Source organism: Fusarium flagelliforme (assembly GCF_020744385.1).
Source record: "Fusarium flagelliforme strain FIESC 12 MPI-CAGE-AA-0113 chromosome Unknown B0J16scaffold_4, whole genome shotgun sequence".
In the NCBI taxonomy this organism is placed as follows: domain Eukaryota; kingdom Fungi; phylum Ascomycota; class Sordariomycetes; order Hypocreales; family Nectriaceae; genus Fusarium; species Fusarium flagelliforme.
The window spans coordinates 3,240,123-3,263,355 of NW_025763506.1; the positions used below are offsets into that span (position 1 = coordinate 3,240,123).

The 23,233-nt window shown below is 49.3% G+C and overlaps 6 protein-coding genes across 6 annotated transcripts; 4 read left to right on the forward strand and 2 right to left on the reverse strand.

Annotated features, from left to right (window-relative positions):
- Window positions 1-64: 64 nt before the first annotated feature.
- On the reverse strand, window positions 65-3,900 carry B0J16DRAFT_384691 (uncharacterized protein; the record flags this gene model as incomplete). Its single annotated transcript, XM_046131445.1, has 2 exons — window positions 65-2,140; window positions 3,847-3,900. 2 exons carry the CDS (start codon window positions 3,898-3,900, stop codon window positions 65-67), a joined length of 2,130 nt encoding a protein of 709 aa, XP_045983279.1.
- Window positions 3,901-8,898: 4,998 nt separating this feature from the next.
- On the forward strand, window positions 8,899-10,080 carry B0J16DRAFT_138189 (uncharacterized protein). Its single transcript, XM_046121845.1, has one exon. The coding sequence runs from the start codon at window positions 8,924-8,926 to the stop codon at window positions 9,992-9,994; it is 1,071 nt and encodes a 356-aa protein (XP_045983280.1). The 5' UTR covers window positions 8,899-8,923; the 3' UTR covers window positions 9,995-10,080.
- On the forward strand, window positions 10,081-10,584 carry B0J16DRAFT_138184 (uncharacterized protein). The gene has a single exon (XM_046121844.1). The coding sequence runs from the start codon at window positions 10,167-10,169 to the stop codon at window positions 10,491-10,493; it is 327 nt and encodes a 108-aa protein (XP_045983281.1). The 5' UTR covers window positions 10,081-10,166; the 3' UTR covers window positions 10,494-10,584.
- A 505-nt stretch (window positions 10,585-11,089) lies between these two features.
- B0J16DRAFT_342258 (uncharacterized protein) lies at window positions 11,090-14,433 on the reverse strand. The gene is made up of 3 exons (XM_046127887.1): window positions 14,338-14,433; window positions 13,936-14,165; window positions 11,090-13,812 (listed from the first exon to the last, which is right to left on the reverse strand). Exons 2-3 carry the CDS (start codon window positions 13,976-13,978, stop codon window positions 11,225-11,227), a joined length of 2,631 nt encoding a protein of 876 aa, XP_045983282.1. The 5' UTR covers window positions 13,979-14,165; window positions 14,338-14,433; the 3' UTR covers window positions 11,090-11,224.
- A 1,528-nt stretch (window positions 14,434-15,961) lies between these two features.
- Window positions 15,962-17,359, forward strand: B0J16DRAFT_342265 (RmlC-like cupin domain-containing protein). Its single transcript, XM_046127888.1, has one exon. It carries the CDS (start codon window positions 16,192-16,194, stop codon window positions 17,233-17,235), a length of 1,044 nt encoding a protein of 347 aa, XP_045983283.1. The 5' UTR covers window positions 15,962-16,191; the 3' UTR covers window positions 17,236-17,359.
- A 3,026-nt stretch (window positions 17,360-20,385) lies between these two features.
- On the forward strand, window positions 20,386-21,301 carry B0J16DRAFT_237761 (glycoside hydrolase superfamily; the record flags this gene model as incomplete). The annotated part of the gene is made up of 2 exons (XM_046123043.1): window positions 20,386-20,635; window positions 20,688-21,301. Coding segments are annotated over 2 exons (864 nt in total), but the record flags the coding sequence as incomplete, so codon positions are not given.
- Window positions 21,302-23,233: the final 1,932 nt, after the last annotated feature.

A 23,233-nucleotide genomic window follows, 5' to 3' on the forward strand; every position in this document is an offset into this window, starting at 1 on the left:
TAGTAACTGGAGACAAAACGGGTATATACGTCGGCCGTTTGTACTATAACGAGCTCGTCGAGTCCTAAACACGGCTCGTACTTGCTCGGCTGCGTTCATCCTCCTCTTCCATGACATCGCTCAGCCGAGTAGGGTGGTGATGGCGAGGGACCGTTTCCCAACCAGGTGTGCCGTAGCCTTGGCCGCTATAGTCTTGGGGGTCTGAGTATGTGCCAGTCCACTGGCCACCGTTGCCAGCACTTCCCCCTCCGGTAGAAGTTGAAGGAGAATCTTGCTTACCGCTTGGGGGCACGGTCGTGGCGGGTGTCGCATACTCTTCTGCTTCAGCATCAGAACCAGAATATGTAGAGGGTGGTCCAGCGAAGGGAATCTTGTTTCCTTGGGCATCCAGCAAGAAGTTGCCGTTTGCGTCAATCACGTACTCACCTTCGCTGTAACCACCCTCTGACATTGGTGCTTGAAGTCCCTGCTGACGGTATTGGTCGCCGGCGCTTGTCACGGGAGGCTGATGCTGGGGAGACGACCTTGCTTCAGGTGGATAACCAGACCCGTATTCAGTTTGGTAGGCCCCTTGAGCCCGGCTGCTCTGATGCCTGGGTCCGCCTTGGGTCATCGGGACAACCTGAACGCCTCCGACAATAGTAGGCTGTCCTGACTGGAGAGATAAAGTTCTGTCACGCTCCTCCTGCTCGCGTCGACCCAGTTCCTCCCATGCCCGACGTGCCTCTTCTTTGGATATAGATAGCTCCTTGCGCATTTCAGCAAGCTGCTTCTGGGCTTTGGAAGTACCACGCTCGTTTTCGACAGCTTCGCGAATAGCATCAGCGCGACCTCGGCGTTCCTGGTCCAAGGCAGTTTCAAGCATGGCGTTCACTTCTTGTGCACGCTCCAGCTCTGCACGGGTTTCAAAGAACCAGCGTTGGAACTTACGTTCGGAGCTTGCACGAAGACGTTGGAGCTCAACCACAGCATGGAAAAGATTGGCTCCGGCAGCAGATAGATCTGTCACTTGACGGGCCAGTTGTTGGTTGAGGGGATCCCGATTCATTTCATCCTTATTTTGTTCAAGCTTACGTATCCAGTAGCTGGTGAGACCCTCCCAATGGGCGGATAATGTCTCCCATCGCTCAAAAGCGTGAGGGAAAGAGTTACGGGGCTTTGACCCACTGGAACCTCCTTGATTTCCGCTTTCCGCGCCTTGAGCAGCGAAGTTGGGCTGTGCCCCAGGCGCTGGACCAGTGAAGGTCTGAGGGGGTGGTTGGTTGGTTGTACCAGATCGGCCAGTTCGATTCTGTGGTGCTTGACCAGTAGTGTTTGCCCGGGGACGAGCTGATGTATTATCGGATGCGGGTTGCGCCTGTCGCTGGGGGTTCATGGATTGGCGCGCTTCCGCATCAGTACCCTGCCCACCAGCAACGCCAGAAGCAGATCTACGCTGTTCCTCTGCTCTCCGAGCTTGTTCCAAAATGCGCGCCTCTTGTTCCGCTCTCTCGCGTTGTTGCGCCTCGGCCTCTGCACGTTGTCGCGCCTCACGAGCTGCGCGTTCCTGCATGATCATCCTCGGACCCCTAATTCCGGATGGTGAACCAGATTGACCAGGAGCTGAGCCAGGGCGGAACGGAGGGGCTGCCGGTTTGCCGTTGGAGGCTGGAGGTATACCTCCGGAAGCCAGAAGGTCGGCCATACTTGCAGATTCCTCTTCAAGATCTGGGGTGAAAGGATTGGGATTGCGCAGCGCCTCCTCGAGTGCAAAGAGGATGGCGCTGTGGGTATGCTTGGAGATCTTAACCACAGGGTGAGGCTCTGGGTAGTTTGCGGGTAGAGAAGGAGTCTGTCTTGGAGGGGTTGGGGGATGTTCGGAAGAGACCTCGTCAGGGTCCTCAGTCAAGTCCTGTGAAAGTCGTCGGTGGGGACGGGGAGCTTGAGGCTGCGCTGAACGAACGGGGATGAGTCCCAATACAGTGGGATGAGTCTCCGGTAGATCGTTAACAGGCGCGAGGGTTGTCCTGGGTTCAAAACCAAGGGAAGCAGCTCGGCGGTGAAATTTGCGAGGCTCGGGACCTGGGCTTGGAGGTACGTCAAACTTGGGAGTTCGGCGAAGACTTCGGGGCGTAGAGAGTCGCTCAATGGGATCCGACGTCTGATTAAACAGTGGTCGTGAGCTGGAGCTTGGATGCTGGCGTTGCTGGTGCTGGGCAGGGTTCGTGGGCGCGTTAAGGTCGTGACGGTCGTAAGAAGCAGAGGACGAGCGTATTCTAGTCACTTCTGCGGCGCTGAAGGGGCGAGGAATTGGGTTATGAAAGTTCGACAAGGTGAAGGATCACCAGCGGGCGCTGGTGGTGTGTTGCGTTGCGGTGGAGGGTCGTGGTGGTGGAGTGGGGGAAGTTATTGATGCGTTGTACAAAGTCGGGTTCTTTTCGAGTTGCCAACCGGTGAGCAGCTCAGAGTAGAGTAACCCAACTCAAACTGATGAGAACGATGCGATGGTCTCGGGAAAGACGACCAAGTCTCAGTCCGGTCTAAGTCTGAGCCTGAGTCCACTCGAAACAGAGTCGAGGGTGTACTTGCTCAACTGGAATGTTGAGACGAGCGTGATTAAGGTGAGAAGAATAAAGTTGGGTGGTGAGTCTCAGTGCGGGCCAGAGAGGATGGGCATCGGCTGGTGATGTCAAAAAAAAAGCTGGTGGCAGGGAGCCCAAAGCTGGGTAAAGCTGGAAAATTGGGGGGCTGGTGCTAGGAGCTGCTGTGGCCGCCTACCAGGCCAAGGTCCAGGCAAAGCCCAGATGTCCCTGAAGAAACAAGCCACTAGTGAGAGAGACGTGAGACTGCAAGCACTTCGCACACCACGCAGGCGTACGCGATACGTGAAATTCGAGGACAGCCGGTGATCAAAACTCTAACTGAAGCAGCCAATGGCTTCGTGCCGCTGAACTTGCAAGGGCAACGCGACTCGAATGCGCGCAAATTATATGCTGTAGATAGTAGACTCCTGGCGCAAAAGACACGATGATAAGTGCTGCTTGTTCGCCTGTTGGCGCGCGCGTGGTCGCGGTTGACTATCAGATCTCTTGGCTGAAAATCCCTATGAAATATGTCTTGAAAGCTTTTGTTCGTCCAGCGAATCTGATTCCGGTTCGGTATTTGCAATCGGCGTGCGACAGCTCCAACGTTATGTCGAGGCCGTCATGCGCAACTCGGAGCCCGCAAGAGCTAAGTAAATCGAGCGGCTGGGGAAGTGGAAAAAAGCAAGGGCAGTACAATACAATGCCAGCATATCCTCTTACAGGCCAATGGCATTTCTCCGAAGTCTGGATTATCCACGCATGAGTCTCATGAGCTTGATAATAAGATATTATACAGAGGTGAAGGAGGCACTAAGGTAGGTGAAAGAAAGATGGAAGAAGAGAGAGAAGAGAAAGTGCGCACTGACGTAGCGGACTAAGGAAGCTACAGCATCTGGAGCGCTCCTCCCTCGATCAAACTTGCATCGCCGCGCCGCGCCGCGACTATGACTTAATTAGTTGCGCCAGGTTTTTGAAGAATCTGCTAACTAATGCGACTAATACTACCTAAGGTAGTTAACAGTTTGCTTATGGCATGGCGTGACCAGGATCCAGGTTCTTCATAACGTCCTGGCAGTGATATTAAAGAACGGCCTATCTACCTACCTACCTACCTATCTACAGCAGTAGTACTCCGTAGCCTTCACAGATTTCACATCTGGCTAAACTGCCCACCTGCCTAGGTAAGTACCTCTACTACCTCTACTGCCTTAGTGCCTTAGTACCTTAGTACCTTAGTAGGTTGGTGCTGATTCAAGAAGCAACTGCAGCCGTGTCTTTGTACCCTAGGAAGATTGGGCTCTGGTAGTGTGCTGAAAGCGAACGTTTGCATTCCCATATTTGTTAGATGTGTCACAAGAATACTATATACCTAAGTACGACATGGTGAGGAATTGCCAAAAGAAAGAAAAAAATTCAATATCTAAGAAACATTTACCGAGACCTTGAGGTTGTCTTAATTGTCTCGGGAATAGCGATTTTAGAGCATCGGTGTCTCGCGGCTCCGAGAAAGTATTTGTCAATCCTCTCTACCTCTTCGCCTGATGCTTACCCTCGACAATGATCGCATAAGAGAGCAGAGAGCGGACGATAACAAGGGCAGACTGGATCGTCAGATCTCTATTACAGGGAATCACAGATCTTTGGAAAGCTTCGACAGCCAATGCTATGGGACGAGACGGTGGATCGTTTGAACCGTTCGGTCTGTTCATCTAACCCGGCCGCACCTAGTCCCCTAAATAACAGGGGCTCAGTAATGAAGCAGCTTATGGTGCATATGTGCAGGGGCCCAACGCTGCACTGAGTTGACTCTCAGGCATAGAGCAAGGCGGACGGTGCCATTGGACTTGAGCTCGCTGACGAAAGCACATTCATCAAGTCGACGCCGACTGGATTGATGGAAACATATCCCTACCTAAGGTACCTAAGGGCTCGTCTTGTTTCGAGACCTGCATTGTCACTTTACCGGATGCCGGAGATTGATTCCGCCCAATTCCCCTGATTTTTGGCCCAATTCTCCCGCACCGAGCAGCTGGTTGACTTTGGCGAATTGGGAAGTGGAAATGGGGCCGGATGTAACGCTGCGTCATGGCGTTAAGCGGAACAACGGTTGTCTGCCACGTTTCCTACAGCTGCATACCGTATTCTGTTTCGAGGTTTACCGCCGTTTTTTAGGTTTGATAAAAACTTCAGTCGTAAAACCAAACTAGATGGCGCTCGATGAGAATCGATTTGTCGTGTATGCCAGTAAACTGTCGTCTGGGCTGTTTGAATGAGAACAACATTGACAATCGCCTCTTTAGAAACACGTCCATCGATACGGTCGTTCTAACCCAGATAGGCTCTGGAGGGACGGGAGCCACGGCACGCCCCGTACTCAGGTCAGGGTCTCCAGCTTCCAATCAGAGTCGTTGGTTGATGTTGGAGCTGAAGTCGAAGCTGAGCCTGATTAGTACCATAGATAGCAGGTGGGTAACAGGAGAATTGTCCTCTAAGTTAGGCTACCAGAATAAAGTAGCCTAACTGCTGGTCTAAGCTAGCATAAAGTGACCAAATTGTTTCGTCTCTCATGCTCTTAGCGGCCAATTCTTCTGATACTCTGACGGATAGGTAGTTGGTTGGATGCCTTCGATAGATCTGAAATTGGAGGTCGCATGATGTGCATAAAGTCGATGATAAGATTTAGCGTGGTTTCTGTATAGTGGACGATGTTGAATGCTACCCTGGTGGTTTTTCTTTTTTCTTTTCTTAATATATATCCTTCAATCTCTTCTCAAGCGCCTTGACAATGTGTTGCAGGCTTTTGAAAGCTCTTGATCCTTCGGTATGCGCCTTCTTTCGGTTCGACTTTTTGTTACGTATTCGAGAAGCATATTCTTTGGACATCAGGATTTCAGCAAGGCTCAATAAACTTGTGTGGTCGGAGGGCCTCCGGGTTGGCTCTGTTCTCTCCCTTGAGTCAGAGTTCAGCTTTTTCTTCCGCCTGAAACATCCGTCGAGCTGGTCTGCGGTCTTTCTGTAGGGTAGCCCCTCAGCAAAACACACTGCATTGTCTGAATGCCTCGCCCTCGCCCTCGCCACTTGAATGATTTGAAAGGTGTTGTTGGCTTGGTCCCCAGTAGCCGTGTCTTACTAGAAACCCCTTCTGGCGTTGCGTGGTTTTATCGGTAAGCTATCGGATAGTGGATTGGAATGAAGTCGTCTGGATGGTGTCGTTCGATTGTACCGCTGTATGGAGTTCGTGATCGTCTTTCAGGATGGTAATCACACGGAAAAGATATCATTAGTGATTACCCTTCTTTTTTTTTTTTTCCAGCCCGGGAGGAGGGTATTTCAAAACTAGGAGCCATGGAGGAGAGCTACAAGTTTAACGAGCCCGTCACCTCTTATTATAAGAAGGCAGTCTTGTAAAGCAAAGAGTGTCTTGGGTGATCGAGCGATCGAGCAAAATCCCATGGTGGTTGCAACCACCGCATGAAATGCATCCCTACATGGGAAAACCTGTTCCTGAGATATCCTGTGCCGTTATTGAACCAGAGGCACCATCGCAGTAATCTCACTGGACGCCTCTGAAGCTGCAAATCGGTGTATCGAGATTGTTGAGATGATCCCGACAGACGAGCAAGCAGTCTGCTTTAATAGTAGCCAGCTTTTAGCATAGTATACAGAAAAAGACCTTCACGAGCTGACCAAACAACTTTGACTCGGGTGGTTTTGCGGTTGTGTCCCTGAACTGAGCTATCAAACAATCACGGACCCGTCAAGACCAGGTACGAATAACCCCGGATAGCAAAGACCATGAGATGCAGTCTATCCACATGAAGGCATCTTACAGGAGAGAAAGCGGTCACAGCCATCCTAATCTCAACAATATGCATGGTTGTATCAGTATGCAGCCAAGATGCAGGCACGCCTGTCCTCTGCATTTCAGCTTTATGGTGGCAGATCTTTTTTTTTTCTTCTTCCTTTTTCGATCGAGTGGTCTGTTCGATCGCAACTATGTACGCACGCAAGGCGCGTATGAGAACCGCGAGATTCCTCCTCGTTGAGTAGTATCACCATTCCTCCTATCGAAGAATCGCCAGATATTTGACGTCACGGCTGATAAACGCATGGAAGAGAGGGCAGAAAGCACCCAGATCGCCGATCGAATAGTAAAGGAAGGCTATGATTGAACGGCTTGAGCACCGGAAGAGCCCCAAACACTGGCTGGTGATCTGGCACAAGACTTTTTTTTGAGACATGCGTCGCCCAAAATGTCGAGGGAAGGGAACCCCAAAGCTCAAAGCTATCAGTAGAGTTGGTGCTAGCCATGTTACCTAGGGTCAATGATTGAGTAAGGGATCCGTCAATTGATAGTATCATCCTTGATGTTACCCTAGAATATGTGAATGAGCGGACATTTCTTCGAGGATGGAGGGGACCCTGCATACATAGACAGCCCAGCATGAGCCGAACTAATGCAGAGTGAAGCTACAGCTGCAGCTGCAGCTGGACCAGGACCAGGAGCTTCTGGTTCACAAAGACCCGCGATTTGACAGTTGACAGGTTTAGCATGGGTTAATGTCAGTCCCTGCATTCAATCCCGGACTTATCACTTTTTCTCTCTTTGCTTTCTTTCTCTTATTTTCGGCTGATGTTTGTGCGAGGAAGGTACAAGCAGGGCGAGGTTTAGCTTCCGGTACCTACCTGCCTGGATACCTAGGTAGTTAGGTAGTTCCGGCGGGGACTGTGACTGTCACTGCGACTGCGACTGCCCTTTCTCTAAAGAAGGTACCTAGGTAGATTCTTACCCTAGATGTCCGTACCGGTACCCTCTTTTCTAATTCCCACCTTCAACATCGGCATTCAATCTCAACCTGCGACCTCTTCCTCTGGAACTTTCTCTTCTCAAAGGCAAGAACGCGCGGATCTGCCGGCCTATGCATCCAGATGCAATCGAATGTTTTTCTCCTCCGCCAAAAACACGTTGCTACGGATCAGGGTCCACAATGCTTACTCAAACAACGCTCACCCGACGTTATTCTGAACTATCGGAGACAAGTGTCTCACGACTCCACTTCAAGGTCTTGATAATGAAGCAGGGAGGATGCCTCCTCGCTCAGAGCTTCGGTACAGGCCGTTCTGCGTCAGTGAGCTCGACTCGTGTTCCAGTTTATCCAGCTGTTCCAGGTCTTGCAGGTCTCCATATTGAATGCCTTACTCTGAGCCTGGTCTGACTTGCTGAGATGCTTTGAATAAGCAGATCGCCTTGACGTGACTGATAGCAAGCTAACACGCTGCTGTTTTTATCAGAGAAACAGAGAAGATTCCTTTGTGCTGTTTCGTGTACCTCATCGGCCTTGGCGATACTAAAGATCTCAATCACGAACAAAGGCACAACTGCTCAGCTTGCAGAGACTGACGAAAATAGAGATTTTTAACACCAACCGTCGCCGATCACTGGCATCGTCTGCTGCATTCCCCAGGGACCAAACCTCACGAGTCCTGTGCGTCTCGGTCCAGGACTTTGGACACAATGTCTGGCAAGCTTGCATGTTTACTCAAGCAATACTACAGCGGGTGTTGAATGGAGACACCAATCAGCTTGATCATGGCTAAAAGTTCAGATCCATGGAGTCAACGAAGTCGCTCAAGCCATCTGAGCGCGAGCGCACCACACCATCGATATAGAAGACCCTTTGCTTTACGTGAAAAAGTCAAGTATGTGGGCAATGAGTGAGTGAGTTGCCCTACCCGCATTTTCTCTTTGTTCTCCCGAAGGGACTATTATGGCATTCTAAAGTTCGCCTTTTTGTTGTGCGTAGTTTCCGACTCCTCTTCCGAACCTTCTTGAAGATTGCTTTTTTTACCATCAGAACAGGTGCTTTTTAGACTTGGCATCAATTGTTCAAGCAGCCACGAGTGTATCAGAGCAAACAGACATGCATCTGCAGTTGGTTCGTAAGACCTTTCTGTAAGTCTGAGAGAGAAACGACACCCAAAAGCATGACGCAAGGGATCAATCGCGTCTGCATACCAACAACCCCCGAGGCCCGAGCCCAAACTAGCTTAAGCCCTCGAACAAGATGTGAGTGTCGGAATGCTCGAGGTTGTCTGACGAGAGGGATGGCTAGAATTAGCAGCCCCTCTACCCAGGAATGCCCCTCCAGGTCAAGGGCGCATGCTTTATCAACATTTAGAACACATGCAATGCAAAGCCTCAAGTGGGTGTGGTGGACCCACGCTTATGTTTCAACATCTCTTTGACAGCTCTGCTTGCGCATCTATTTGTATATCATGCCGTCTGCATCCCTGGTTTCTTCATTTTGATATCAATATTGTTGCAATCTAATTTCGTTTTGCCAGTTCAACGGCCCACCATGGAGCGTTCTAGCAAACTGGCCGATCTCAAACTTGTTTCCAAATATTACCCTGTTACCAACTACTCATATCCTCAACAACCGGAACGTCCATCGCACTACGTTCGGAGCCGCTTCTCAGACGATAGGGCTTCTTTGGGATCCGAGGGATCTTCGCCCAGTTTGATCGACGATCGAACAGACTCAGAAGTCTCCCTGGACGATGATTATCAGTACCACGCTCATGGCGCTGAGCTATGGGACAGCTTCTGGCTTCCAAGTAAATCCACCAAACTTGAACTTCAACCAAAGAAGCAATTCCCGGCCTTGATTCCCACTGCCCAACAACAGCAACGGCAGCAACAAGAGCTGAAGCAACAGCAGGAGCAACAGCAACGACGGCAAAAGCAAGCAGAGCAATACCGCAACAATCTGTGGCCTCTTTCTGGGAACACTCGCAACCAGAGCCGAAAGCCGGCAACCACTTATTCCCCTTTCCCAAAACCGCTCCCACTACCACCTCGTACTGCACTACGGGCTCCATCATGGCAATGCTCTCGAGATGTGAAGCAAAAGCCTCAACGCCCTCCTCGTCCGCATGAAGAAGTATACGTCTTCCGTTCTCTGCAGAACTCACCACTTGTTGCACACTTTACTGTTTCTCAAGACTCGCCCCGTCCTATTACACCAAAGGACAATCGTCCAACAACTGCACAAGAGATGCGACTTCAAACACCTCCGGAGCGTGATTCCTACTTCGAAACCGCCTCACGCGGTCCTACCAAACATCTTTGTTCCACAAGTTCCCAGCCACCCGCTTCTGTCATACTCTCAAAGAAGTCCCTCCCTTGCATGCGGCCTCTGCCGCCAACGCCACCACCGGAGGCGGAAGAGGCACCGGAAGCAGAGCCCCACTCGGTCTTTGAGTACGATGATGATTCCGATACTGAATCTGGGGGCCGCTCATTCTGGTTTCACCGTCGGTCGGGAAGTGACCAACGCAAGACAGGCCATCGGACTGCCCCTTCGTCGCCACGCAAGCGACAAAACGACGTGATAGGGCGAATGCTAGGACGACGAAGTCGTGGCTGAAACCAATCTTACCTTCATTTATTCTTTCACATTTGCTTCTTTCACTCTCACAATATCCTTCTTGTACATGATACCAACTACGAATGTCTCAACGACTACCACGACATATTTACCCTCTTTTATGACTTGAGTGGACTTTTCCACCGTACGTATCGACGTTACTAGACGCAACATGACTACTAAAACGACTTTATTCTTCTTACTCTTTTTTCTTTTTTTTCAAAAACGGATCACGCCAGCAAGGAGTCCTGGAAAAGCCCCAATTACTCGGGGTAGAGCAAATGGTCTATGGACCATTTGTTTGTTTTATTCTTTCCTTTGTGAACTGACATCTGCTCAAAGAACAGGAGCAGATGTATCACAAAAGCAGATCGAGTCAAAAGGTGGCTGGTCTTTGACCTGCGAACAAAGGAGTGGAGGCACGCAAACCGAAGAGTTACAGGTTCTCATGAAAGAACATTCCTTGTCTGAGTCTGGGAAGACTAAAAGGGCCAAATGAGGATGGTTAACGACTACTGCCGGATTCTTTGCATATGCTTAAACGTATTACTGAATTAGCTCAATGACGACGCCCTGAAACTGCTTGTTCTTTATTGCAACTATCATGTGCTTTCTTTACTACTGTGAATACCTTGATGAGGTTGGCAATGTCTTAGCCAACCACCAACCGATGTTGCCTGTGACAACAATCACATACGTCTACTCATACATGTCATGGTGCATGCCATGTCTGACAACCAACATGGTTCGAATCTGAAGGCCTAAAGATCGTCTTTCTTCTGAATGACTCCATCGCATTAACTCGTTCTAGATCTCGCAAGCGGTAGAAAATTGTCTAAAATGCAACTGAGACACAATATTTCTGTCCAAACTGTGACGGATTTCCTAGCCCCCAGCAACGTAACGCATTCCAATAGATTCATTCCTCTCGTCGTAATTTCTCGTCCACATACATAAACAAACCATGGTTTATCGTGTGAGCATCAGGTATCGTTTCCCTCTTTCAAACGCCAAAGACAATGCACCCAATGCATGTGATAATGAAAACGCTGAGTATCCAAAAAAAAAAAAAAAAAAAAAAAAAAAAAAAGAAAAAAGCAAAGCCAAACACCGCTAAAACCAAAATTCGCAGCTGCCAGTTCATAATTAGATCGTATCGTCAGATTACACACACTTGTCAAATCTCCCCAGTACAACATATTACAACACCTCTCGTGCACCTGACCATTATTATAGAGACCTCATGGATCTCATTTTCTTCTCGGTAAACTTTTGCATGGGGCGAACACTTAGGCGGCGCTCGTCTCGACCTGCCGCAACGCCAAAGTACCATCTCGATTGCTCGCGAGAGTTGGGACGGTTAAGGCCCAAGCGGGACTTGAGGTCTGATGCATCGCGGACGGCCAGGAAAGCCTCGTCATGAACCGTATCTTCAGCTGTGCAGAGAGCGATGAGCTCAGCAAGACAGTTGGCAGGATGGGGAATGCGGAGAGCTTGACGACGAGGCAGCATCAAGGTAAGACATCCGAGGTACAGGAATAGGAAGGCAAGAAGGACCCCAAAGACGGGCATGTTGGGGAACATCTTGACTTGGCCACGGAAGTTGGTGAGGGCCATGAAGAGGCCGCCGGCAAGAATGGGAATGAATATGAATATGACAGCCATGAAAGATGTTACTGCCACACGCCAGTGTCCATTGCGAAGAGCTTTCCAAGTGCATTGGAATGGAAGACACGCGGCGTAATCGGCAAGGATGGACTTGGATGCGATTGAACCAGAAGATCTGGATAGATCTGCCCAAGGTTGATGAACACGCAGAGCATGGTCGACACTTTGAAAGAGCAGGAACATTATCATGCCCAAAAGCGAAGGGACAAAGGCATAGAGAAAGTTGGCTGCAGAGAAAGATCCGTTGTTGGGTCGTGCTTGAACTTGAGGAAAGTAACCCTGATCCAGTCTGGTTTGCGGCAAGAAAGAGACCACGAGGATAGCCAAGATGAAGAGAGTCATAAAGATGACTGAGCTCAGAATGACAGGGGTGCGTAGGGCAATGGGCAAGTACCTATAATGCGCATAGCGAACCTCGGCCTCGAGGTCATCACGGGAGGAAGCAGGTGAAATGTTGTAGCTGGCCTTCTTGGGGATGATTTTATAGGTGCTGCGGTCACCCTGAGATTCTTCGCCCACAGTTCCAATGCCGTACCACATGCCACCTTGTGGGCCATCCATCTGCCAGTATCCAAGTCGGTCAAGATGGCGATCTCGAAGCTGAGCCTGGAATAGGGAGCTTCGTTGAACAACATCGACGCCTTCATAGCTTTTGGTAGTATTACTCTGGCTCAGTAGAGGAAGAAGATGTCCTAGGGACCGGATGTCCCACATGAGACCCGTCCATCGCTTAAACCAGTACATCGTTAGGATTATAGTGGCAATTAGCAACAGGATGTAAAGAGTGACGAGAGCCCACACAATGCCCTGGACTGCAGCCCAGATCCAGTTCCCATCCTGATAGATGCAGGAGAAAACTGTGCTCATTAGTGGAATAGTGAAGTTGGCGAGCCACGTGCACACGCTGAAGAACTGGAATTGCCAGGGTCCTGTCAACGAGGGTAGCAAGAAGGTAAGAGGATACAGTCGTCGGAAAAGTGCGAGATATCGTGCTCGGGGCTCGGCATCAGCCATGGCTGTGAATGGGAGTGTTCGCATTGAGGCAGTCACAACAGACTGAGCGTAAAGGAGGATAATGCCTGCGAAGATCTGGGGCAGGATACGAAACAAAAAGTATTGACCACTGTAGATACTTCCAGGATACGGAGTGAATCCATATTCCTTCTGTGAGTAGACAGCGCAGAAGATGAGAGCGGCGACCATGAGCAAACACAGTAGCGCAAGGATGCTCATAGAGATTGGTCGAAGAATAGTGGGTTTGAAGGTGAGTGAAGGATGCGCTCGGTCGATGGGGATAGATCGAGGGCGAGCCTTCTCCCGTTGGGCAAACTGATCGGCTTCAGAATGACTCGAAGGAGTTGGTGGTTTAGGAGGCTTTGGTACGTCGTGACGAGCCGCTGGCGCAGCGTGGAACATCCCGGTTGGGATCTCGTCTTGGGGAGCGCGCGTCTCGATCGGTTCTGGTAAACGATCTTCAACGTAAGCGGGCTCCGGGCGTGTTAATTGATGGTGTACCATCTCATCGTTTGCATACCGTCTTGGTTGCGGGTAATCCTCCTCCCAGTCATTAGATGAGCCGGAGGGGAAATGCGCGGCAGCAGGGCCACCGTGATTTCTCGTCAGTGCTTCGAGGGCATACTGAATGTAAGGGGTATCGTCAACACCAGGAGTGACTTTGCCAGCGGCTATCGTCAATTCGTCCTTGATGCTCGCCATGCGAGCTGAGTTCTCAGCGGCGAACATGGCCAATTGGGCTTCGTCGAAGCGGACAGACGAAGGACGAGTTGCGGGAGCAGTAGGATTGGAGGCAGTAGGAGCGTTTCGAGCAGCTCGAACAGATCGAGGCACTGGTGGAACGGCCTGATGCGTTTGTGTTGGTGGTGTAGGCGCTGCAAAGCCTCCAGGAAGTTCAGAGCCAAAGAGTCGCTCTGGGCCGTAGATCTCAGCTGATGATGCCGTGACCTTGGATGGAGGTAACGAAGGAGGTGAAGGAGCGAAGAAGAGAGCAGCAGGCGGTGATGCTGACGGGTTGGTGGAATCTCGTCCTACACGCTGTCTAAGATCATAGTAAGGATGGAGAATTGGTTGCGATCGATCGTCGTCGTCGTTTGACTGCTGGCCCGGAGTTTGTCTCTTTGGAGGGCCTTGACCTGTGAGGGTTTACCCGTCAGCGACACTGATAATGGGTTGTAGGTGAGATGCAGATGTGAATGCAGATTGTATAGGGGGTCAAAATCAGATGATTGGGGAAAAGAGTGTGTAATGTCACGTACGAGATCCTTCCACAAAGTCGAAGTTGAAGTTTTGGAAGTTCATGCTGGTTTTGTCTGGATGAATTCCTGTTTTGGTCCTGATATTGGGAGGGAGGGTATAAACTTGGCTTGCAGATGCAGACCGACTTCTTCGCGCTCCACACGCTCACTCGTCTCTTTTTTTTCACTTACAACCAATTGGTAGCACGGAACAGGATTCTAGAGAGAAAACAGCAAACGCATAATGCAGGCTAAGAAGAAAGTATGAGATATGGTTGGACTAAGAAGACTCCTTTGGGCGAGGTTGGGTTCCTTGGAGAGGCTGGTAATGATAGTAATACTATTCCCAGCCCCCCGCGCCCCACCAACGTTGGATGTCTTGAGACGAGGGTTCAGAATTTAGACAGAGAAGACATGACTTACTACTAGGAGCAGAAAAAGAAAAGTTGTAAAATCCGAGTGAATAAAGTCGAGATGACTTGTAAATCTTGGATTGAGACCCGAAGAGGCTTTTATGAGTGTAGGAAAGAGTAAAAATGTTGGGCACACAGAAAAGTCGGGTTCCCATGATGCAGCAGCTACTAAGGTACTAAGGTACCTGCTGTGTTGTCACTGCACAGCGAGCAAGGCCAGCGCAAAGCTCAACTAGACCTATTTTGGATTAGATCACACGGCCCGGCGGGAGCTTGCTCTCCACGGCTTGAAGTGTCACTGTCACTGTCATAGGTAGGTACAGTAGTCACAGTCACACCTTCGCTAGAAGAAAGTCTAATGATGGATGCATACGAACTAGGAAAAGTCAATTAAGTCTACTACCTATTCTAGATAATCGTCAAATTCAACATACATACGGATACCTAGTCCATGCTTGTTTTGCTTTACAATTGATTGCCATGTTATCCCTTGGCAAATATGACGTTTGTCTTACCCCAGACTATTTCCACTCATGATTGACAGGGGTCCGAGACAATACCAACCACCTCAACAGCTCATCTGGAACAAACAGCTTCACTTTTTATATCATTTTTAGCGAAAGCTGAGAGATCCGACCAAGGATTCAAAGAGCCACATTGGCTGTTTCAGGTACTAGTGTTCCTGATTTGAACTCGATCGACTGAACTTGCGCTTGAGCTTGATAGAATGTTTTGATAGGAGAGAGAAGTTAAAGTGAGGGTAACATAGAGTCACACAGCAGCATACATATGTAGTGAGGTATTCGATAAATTACAGAGCGACAAAAAAGAACAAAGATTCCCCACCTCGTGAGATTGAGCCAGCTGAAGTATAACAGCCGACCTTGAATTGTTTTCTTACCGTCGATAACTGCGAATCATGGAAAAGCAACTCACACCAGCAGAAGCACGATCCGCGACCCACAAACAGCCCCTAGAGCCCAAGGACAGAGCAGACTCTGCAAGGGCACGAGCTGTACCATGTCTTCTGCCTCTTCATGCAAGGTACGTGCAGCATGAAAGAAAAAAAAAGAAATTAAAAAAAAAGATCAGGATCGTAGTTGGTGCTGGTGTTGGATATGTCCGTCTTATTCTTTAAGAGGTTGGGATTCAAGTGTCAGGCCCGTTCTCTGCGTCATGGTGGAGGGAAGGGATGGTCAGACAATAAACCCGGTCTCCCAGTTCTTTGGAACCATTGCTGATTGGCGAACATACAGACGGGTCCCTGTTTATTGCTGGACAGTCTGATCTTCTGTCTCAAGGGATGAAGTGGTGGCTGGCAGGTATTTCACAGAGTCATCTACGGATATCAATTGGCTTGGACGGTTGATTAATTAATTAATTATGAGGTTTCAGTTCAAACTTCCCGCCACCTGCTAATGTCTTACTGAAAGGGAAATAATTTAGAAAACAGTTACGCCTCGTATCAACGTCTCTTTCTGAGTTTATCTGCGACCAACTAAACTGTTTTCTAGTAGGCACTTAGTCTAGAGCTTCATCATTGGAGAGTTTCTACGCTGTGGGTGACAAGCTTCAAGCTTAATTAGCAGCAGATAATTCTGGTCACGTGAGCACTATCATTAGTCGTATCTTTTGTCAGCCTGAGATAATCAACTAAAATCTTTCCAATGCCCCCCCCCCCACATTTTGGAGCCGTCAGTCATTGACGAATCCGCTGAGCAATCATGACAAAGTCAATGTGTGATGGCCCATGGCAATGGCAAAACACAATTAGCTATATCTTGTCAGCGTTTTTCAATCAACTTCAAATTCTGTCCATTTGACTACAGGCATGTTCTCGTGAATTCCGTGAATTTGTCTATATATGTTTCGCTCCGGTCCCTTGATTGCGATTTTCGTCGCTGCAATTTCCATCCTCATCATCATCTATTCACCAGCAAACAACTACATCAATCACCTTCAACAACTCACAACAAACTTCATTTACCCAAACAAAACGTCAACAGTCGAAACAACTCATCAGAGTCAAATGATTAACGTTGCAAAGAACATGTCCAAGTCACTCCGTCAAGCAAAGATTACTCCTCACCGTTCCAGCAACAGAGGACATAGCGACCATGGCTGGCTCAACACATACCATTCTTTTAGTTTTGCTGACTGGTACGACCCGAGATTTACTCACTTTGGTTCTCTTCGTGTCCTCAACGAGGATCGTGTAAAGGCCAACTCGGGTTTCCCAACACACCCTCACCGCGATTTTGAGATCTTCTCTTATATCCTTGGAGGAGAGCTTACACACCGAGACTCAATGCTTACTAAGGGCAAAGAGGGAGGACAGTCTGACAAGTTCTACCGCATGCACCGCGGTGATGTTCAGTTCACTACTGGTGGAACTGGCATTGCCCACTCAGAGTTCAACGAGCACAAGACCGACACTGTGCACTTTCTCCAGATCTGGGCCATCCCCTGGAAGCGTGGTCTTACCCCCCGATACCACACCCGTCATTTCAGCGATGAGTCCAAGAGACAGGGGTTTGTCAAGATTCTGAGTCCCCTTAAGGGTGGCGAGGATGCTACTGCTCAGGAGGAGAAGACCGCCGAGCCTGTCATCCCCGAGACCATCCCCATTCATGCAGACTTTGTTATGGGCGCTGGCATTATCGAGCCAACCAACAAGTTTGAGTGGACAGTCGGAGGAGGTGCCACTGAGCAGACCAAGAGAAAGGTGTATGTGCACCTGCCCATGACTAAAGGAGGAAAGGCTAAGATCCGCCTGGATGGCCGGGAGGATGCTGAGCTTTTCGAAGGCGATGGCGCTTTCATCGAGGGTGTCAACGCCGGCGATAAACTCGCAGTGGAAAGCATTGGAGAGGCCGAGGCCGAGGTTATCGTTCTGGATACTGCTTAACTCCAGATTGTCAACACTGGACTAAGCCAAGTTTTCCTATTCGTACAATATAGATGGGTGAGCGGTATCGCTCGATAGAATTCTCTGAATGTATTTAGCGCGGATCAGTAAAATGAAATTCTCTATATCAAATCTCACAATCTCCTTTGATTTCAAGTAGTGATGTTTAGAAACAACAAGTGGATGATTTTGCCATACCAACTCACCCCCTGACACAAGTGTTATGAGTTCGGCAATGCCAACAAGTAGTTGTTCCAGTTGGTAAACCCACCGTGGAGAATAGTTCAGCATCGTCTTATGCCCTATCGGGCGAGATAAAAAGGCTAATTCGTCCAACGGTGTGACTGAGGTGACATGAAGCGTTGAACTTGTGGACCGGATTTCGTACGTGCTTTGGAGCATCGTTGAGCGCTTATGGATCTCCGCCCGGTGGTCATGTTTGTAAACGAATAAGTGTTGTAGCCAGTCGGAGATGTGATGGAGTGCAATAGGATACGACGAAAGGACCCGAGAGCCAGGGAACTAGCGAGTCCAGTAACATGGAAATCCACAAGAATGTCGTTAATTATCGTCAGGTATTGTTGGTTAGGCTTGACTATACCTATGTTTGTGTTTGTGTGTGTTGTTTGCCTTGCTGCCTTACAGTCACAACAACTGCCTAAGTCACCAAGGACAAACTGCTGATGCCTTCAGAGGCATTATGTGAGGACTAGGATAAATAGTCCTCTTTTCCCTAGCTAGATTAGACTTACCTTAATCAAGCATCTCATTTCATATCAAGTGGTATCGGTTCTGAAAACCCAGCAGGATATGCTGAGCCGAGATCGCGAGGGTACCCAGTCTTCTGTGACAGGGATTTGACACTGCCGCCAAGTAAACAGTGGAATTTGGTATGGGACGGTGCTGGAAGAAGATTGTATCAGTATCAGAGTCGGAACAACGAAAAACGGTATAAGTAAGAACCAGTAGTAAGAATAGGAACCTGAAAGCAGACACATTCCACAGGGGACCATGCAGGAGATATAAAAGCAATAACTGATGAGTACTATAAACATCCCATATCTGAGATGTTGCAAAACCCAACTATTGGCAAATATTGGACTAGCTGAGAAGTTGGCTAGCGTCTGTTGCTGAGCGAGCAAATTATGGGTTCGCTCATCGGAAGAGAAAAAAAAAAGAAGAACGTGAAGCCACGATTGAAGCCAAGCCAAGCGAGAGAGGACTCAGACTAGCGACGAACTCCTTTTTTTTTATTGTCTGCCTGTGTATGATGGCTAAGTCATGTTGCAATTGGCTATATGATGCACCAAGCTCCAAGAATGTAGTGGAAGAGTCAACATCTGATGTCACTCGAGTAGTCCAAGGGTTCTCGGAAGAAAGCGAAAGGATTGCCGATCAACGACAAGGAAGAGAGGAATAAGAGCCCCTCCGATCGGCGGTGTCGCAACGTGGGCAGCGGCCGAGGGGTCCTGGGTCTATCGCCAGACCCTTGGACTAGACATATGGATTGTACTACTATTAGTTAGTGATCAATCTTGAGTCCAAAACCTCCGGAGCTGTCAGGGGTAATGCAGCTGGACATCCAAAAGAGGAAATCAGTACCTAAACTTACTACTAGCCAGCGGTGACATTGGAAGATACGTCGTAGCACCTAGATCCATAGCTCTAGGTAATGTCTGCACTATGATTTAAGCCCTACAGCAATGGCTCGAGCTCTAACAGCATGTTATTGGTCAACCGAAATGCAGGAACCGCTAGCCGCATCGCTTAGTTTAGACGGTTACTCCACGGGAAGTTTCCAGACAGGGGTATAGACATAGACATAACAGAACCAACAACGGTCAAAGCGACAACCCTTTCAGCTCCAGCTTCTTTCATCACAATCTGACCTTCTCTTCAGAGAAAGAACTTAAAGACTTGGGGAGTCTTGGTTATCGGTCTAAGCTAAGTATTATTGGTATATCGAATCAAAAGATGATGCAGTTCAACTGACATTTGACAGCCATATCATGGAGCTCAGCCACTCAAAACACTGCTTAACATGAAATCCATATATCCACAGTCAACATGCCCCTTACACACGATGCCCTCACCGGAACCCTCCCAACGCCGGCGTCACGACTCAGGACCCTCTCAGGCGTCTACCTGAGTGGTACTGAATCGAATTCATTTGCTTGCCAAGATCAAATATCCATTATTTTCCCCCTCATAGCGTCACGAAATGGGCTTATTCACGCACTTTAGCTTTATCTCCGTTCTCCATTCTCATCTTGGCGTATCGGTTGCACGGCTCAGCCGCCCATTTTTCCAATAGTTCCTCACTTTCGACCAACGCTTAGCCTGTTCCTGAAAACGATAGTCTACTGACTAACAACTTCAGCTGTCTGAACTGCACAAGCGTGCAGCCTCTAGGCTAGACTTGTTCTACAGTACTGTTCTCTGGTAGAGATTGCTTCTTGCAGTGCGGCCGACGTCAGGCTGCCCCCATCGACAATTCCAGAAGTCCATGTCAATACTCTCGTGAGAGGAGTACATTGACTATGTCCAAGATAGGCAATGCCCGGTCCATATGGCTAGTTTCTAGTACCTGGACCAAAGGTGACTAAGAGATGCATCCAAAGCCAACAACCCCTTGCTCAGAGTAGAGTAGCTCTCTATAATATATGGCTTTCCCTCGTCTTCCTTCTTTGCTCTCGTTACTTTCCATCAACTTTGTTGACAGTCACTTTTGGAGACGGCTCTGTTCTAGGCCTCATTGCGAACTTTGGTTTGCGTCCTTTCTTTGATCGCTGTACCATCACACATTCTTTACTGGCCTCGGCCAACTTACAGTCTTTTAGTTAATCGCAATGTCTGTGGCCCCTATCTTTCAGGCTTCTGGCTTCGGTGGTCTCAACGGCTATTGGGTATGTGCGCTTCCTGAATTTAGAAGAGCTATCCACTGACTATGTTTTCTAGGGTCAACTCGGATCGGAGTCTCTCACGTCTTACTGTGACACTCGACCCGAATATGTCACACTCTCTTTCGTGAATCAAGCCCCTGAGCACAGCTTATCAGGCCTACCTGGTACAAACTTTGCTGGGCATTGCGCAGGTGGCACCTATCCGGGCTCTAACCTCCTCAGCGAGTGCCAGACAATCAAAGAGGCCATTACATACTGCCAAGATCGCAACGTCAAGATTCTTCTGAGCATTGGTGGTGTCTACAACACTGGAGCCAGTAACTATAAAGTGACAACCAATGAAAATGGTCGGGACTTTGCCGACATCCTCTACAAGGCCTTCGGTCCTCACAATGAGTATTCAGGCCTTGTTCGCCCCTTTGACAGTGTTGATGAGGATGGCAATGCTATTTACAATGCGGTCGATGGTTTCGACTTTGATATTGAGCATGATCTTCGTGAGTGACCAAGCAACATATCTGTAACTGGATATCTACTAACAATTGGCAGCTAACGGTCCTTACATTGCCATGATCAACCGACTCCGCGAACTCGATGACAGACTCATCATTACTGGTGCGCCCCAGTGCCCAACTTCGAATGAATGGTTTTACATGAAGGAAATGATTCAGTCAGCCAAGTTCGATGCCCTTTTTGTTCAATTTTATAACAACCCTTGGTGTGATGCCGTGCCCGAAGGTCTTGAAGGCGAAGGGTTCAACTACGACAAGTGGGTTGAAATCATTGAGGCGAGCGAATCTAGCAAAGAAGCTAAGCTGTATGTCGGCCTTCCTGCTAGCGCAGATGCTGCACCAGGTGGAGGTTATCTCGAGCCCAAGGACATGAAGGATCTTGTTTGCGAACTTACGGAAAAAAACCATTTCGGTGGTATATCTCTCTGGGACCTTACCCGTGGAGCTGGCAACATTGTTGACGGGAAGAGCTACAACGAACACGTAATGGATGCCCTCAAGTATGGCTGTGAACCTGTGCCAGTTCCCACAACCACCACCAGCGCCATGGCGACTACTACGGAAGAGGCATCTACTTCTACTGATGCCACGACAACCGAGGTCACCACCACTGAAGCCACTACAGTTGATACTACCACTACAGCTGATACTACCACTACAGCTGATACTACCATTACAGCTGATGTCTATACAACTACTGGTGCTTCTTCGACAGAGGATACTACCACGACTGACACCACCACTGCCTCCGACTTCTCCTCGACCGATGCCTCTTCAACTGAAGATGCCACGGCTACCTCGGACGCTTCTGCTTCTACTGATGCTTTCACTGATGCCACGGCTACCTCGGAAGCTTCTGCTTCCACTGATACTTTCACTGATGCTACTGCTTTCACTGATGCTACTGCTTCTACCGATGCTACTGCTTCTACCGATGCTGCTGCTTCTACCGATGCTACTGCTTCTACCGATGCTGCTGCTTCTACCGATGCTACTGCTTCTACCGATGCTGCTGCTTCTACCGATGCTACTGCTTCTACCGATGCTGCTGCTTCTACCGATGCTACTGCTTCTACCGATGCTACTGCTTTCACTGATGCTCCTGCTTCTACCGATGCTACTGCTTCCACCGATGCTACTGCTTTCACTGATGCTCCTGCTTCTACCGATGCTACTGCTTCTACCGATGCTGCTGCTTCCACTGATGCTACTGCTTCAACCGAAACGTTTGCTAGCACTAGTGCAGACACTTTAAGCACCGTTGCTGACTCTGCCACTTCTGATATCTCCGCGACAGTCACACAATCTTCTGCTGACACTACTGAGGTTTCAACAACCGGCAGTGTTTTGAGAAGCGATGTTTCTTCTGCTACGTCTGATTTGACTGCGACCACTGATGTTTCCGCCGTTACTGAGGCTGCTTCTACCTCAACTGCAGATGTTCTCACAAATATCTCAGGAGTTCCAGAGTCGACTGCATCGACTGGAGAGACCGAACCAGCCACTATTTCGACGGCTTACAGCACTTTCAGAGGCTGGAACACCACATCAACCGGTGCGCCTGCGTACACTCAGACATACGGCAACCCTGCTACAGTTGTCCATTCGGGCTCTGTCACGACCAAGGGATCGCCCATCTACACCAACTACCCTGGAAACACGAATGCTATCAGCATGACTACCAGCACTGTCTGCACTACCCGAGTTCATACGGTTACCAAGTGCCCCCCTGAGGTTGTCGACTGTCCCTATGGATCTGTCACTACTGAGACCATTCCTTTGTACACGACTGTGTGCCCAGTCACTGCTAAGGCTGAGCCTACCGGTTATGCCTCTCAGTATGCTGCTCCTCCCCAATACGAGACCAGGACTGTATACACCACAAGTGTCCACGCGGTCACCAAATGCGCTCCTGATGTTGCCAACTGCCCTTACGGATCTGTTACCACCGAGACTATCCCCGTCTACACTACTGTCTGCCCTGTAATTGAGGCGGTCAAGTCAGCTCCTACCAATGTTCCTGTCAACCATGAGATCAAGACTCTCTACACGAGCCATGTCCATCCCGTCGCTCAGTGTCCTTCCGAGAACCCCAACTGCCAGGTCGGCGCTGTCACTACTGAAATCGCTTCGTGGACCACAACCATTGTGCCTACAAAGGAGACGCAGGGTATCAAGAACTACAAGCCTGCTGGCGAACTCCTCAAGCCCCTGACAGCTGGGACTCATCTCAATGGCACAGTCTACACCAGCATTGTCGTCCCTCCTGCCACGCTCAAGACCGCTACCAAGCCTGGTGTTGAGCAGGCTAAGCCTACATACAAGCAGCCCGCGCGCGAACAACCCTCAGGCGCCGCGGCTCCTACAGGCGGACACGACCAAGAGACTCCTTTTGAGACTCATACTCCTGCTCCCCTCACCCCCGTCACTGCCGGTGCATCTTCGACGACCGTCGGGTTGACTGCACTTGCAGGTCTTGTTCTTCTGCAAGTACTCGCTCTGTAGTGTGACTACACTCACTCTCCTTCTTTTTTCGTTTTGTTTCGTTCTTGGTCAGAAAAACCGAGATCCCTTGACTATACC

Coding starts and splice junctions, on each gene's coding strand:
- B0J16DRAFT_342258 (XM_046127887.1), bottom strand. CDS start 13,978: ATGAACTTCCAAAACTTCAACTTCGACTTTGTGGAAGGATCTC. Junction 13,813..13,935: donor CGACTTTGTGGAAGGATCTC/GTACGTGACATT, acceptor AAACCCTCACAG/GTCAAGGCCCTCCAAAGAGA.
- B0J16DRAFT_342265 (XM_046127888.1), top strand. CDS start 16,192: ATGTTTCGCTCCGGTCCCTTGATTGCGATTTTCGTCGCTGCAATTTCC.
- B0J16DRAFT_138184 (XM_046121844.1), top strand. CDS start 10,167: ATGACTACTAAAACGACTTTATTCTTCTTACTCTTTTTTCTTTTTTTT.
- B0J16DRAFT_138189 (XM_046121845.1), top strand. CDS start 8,924: ATGGAGCGTTCTAGCAAACTGGCCGATCTCAAACTTGTTTCCAAATAT.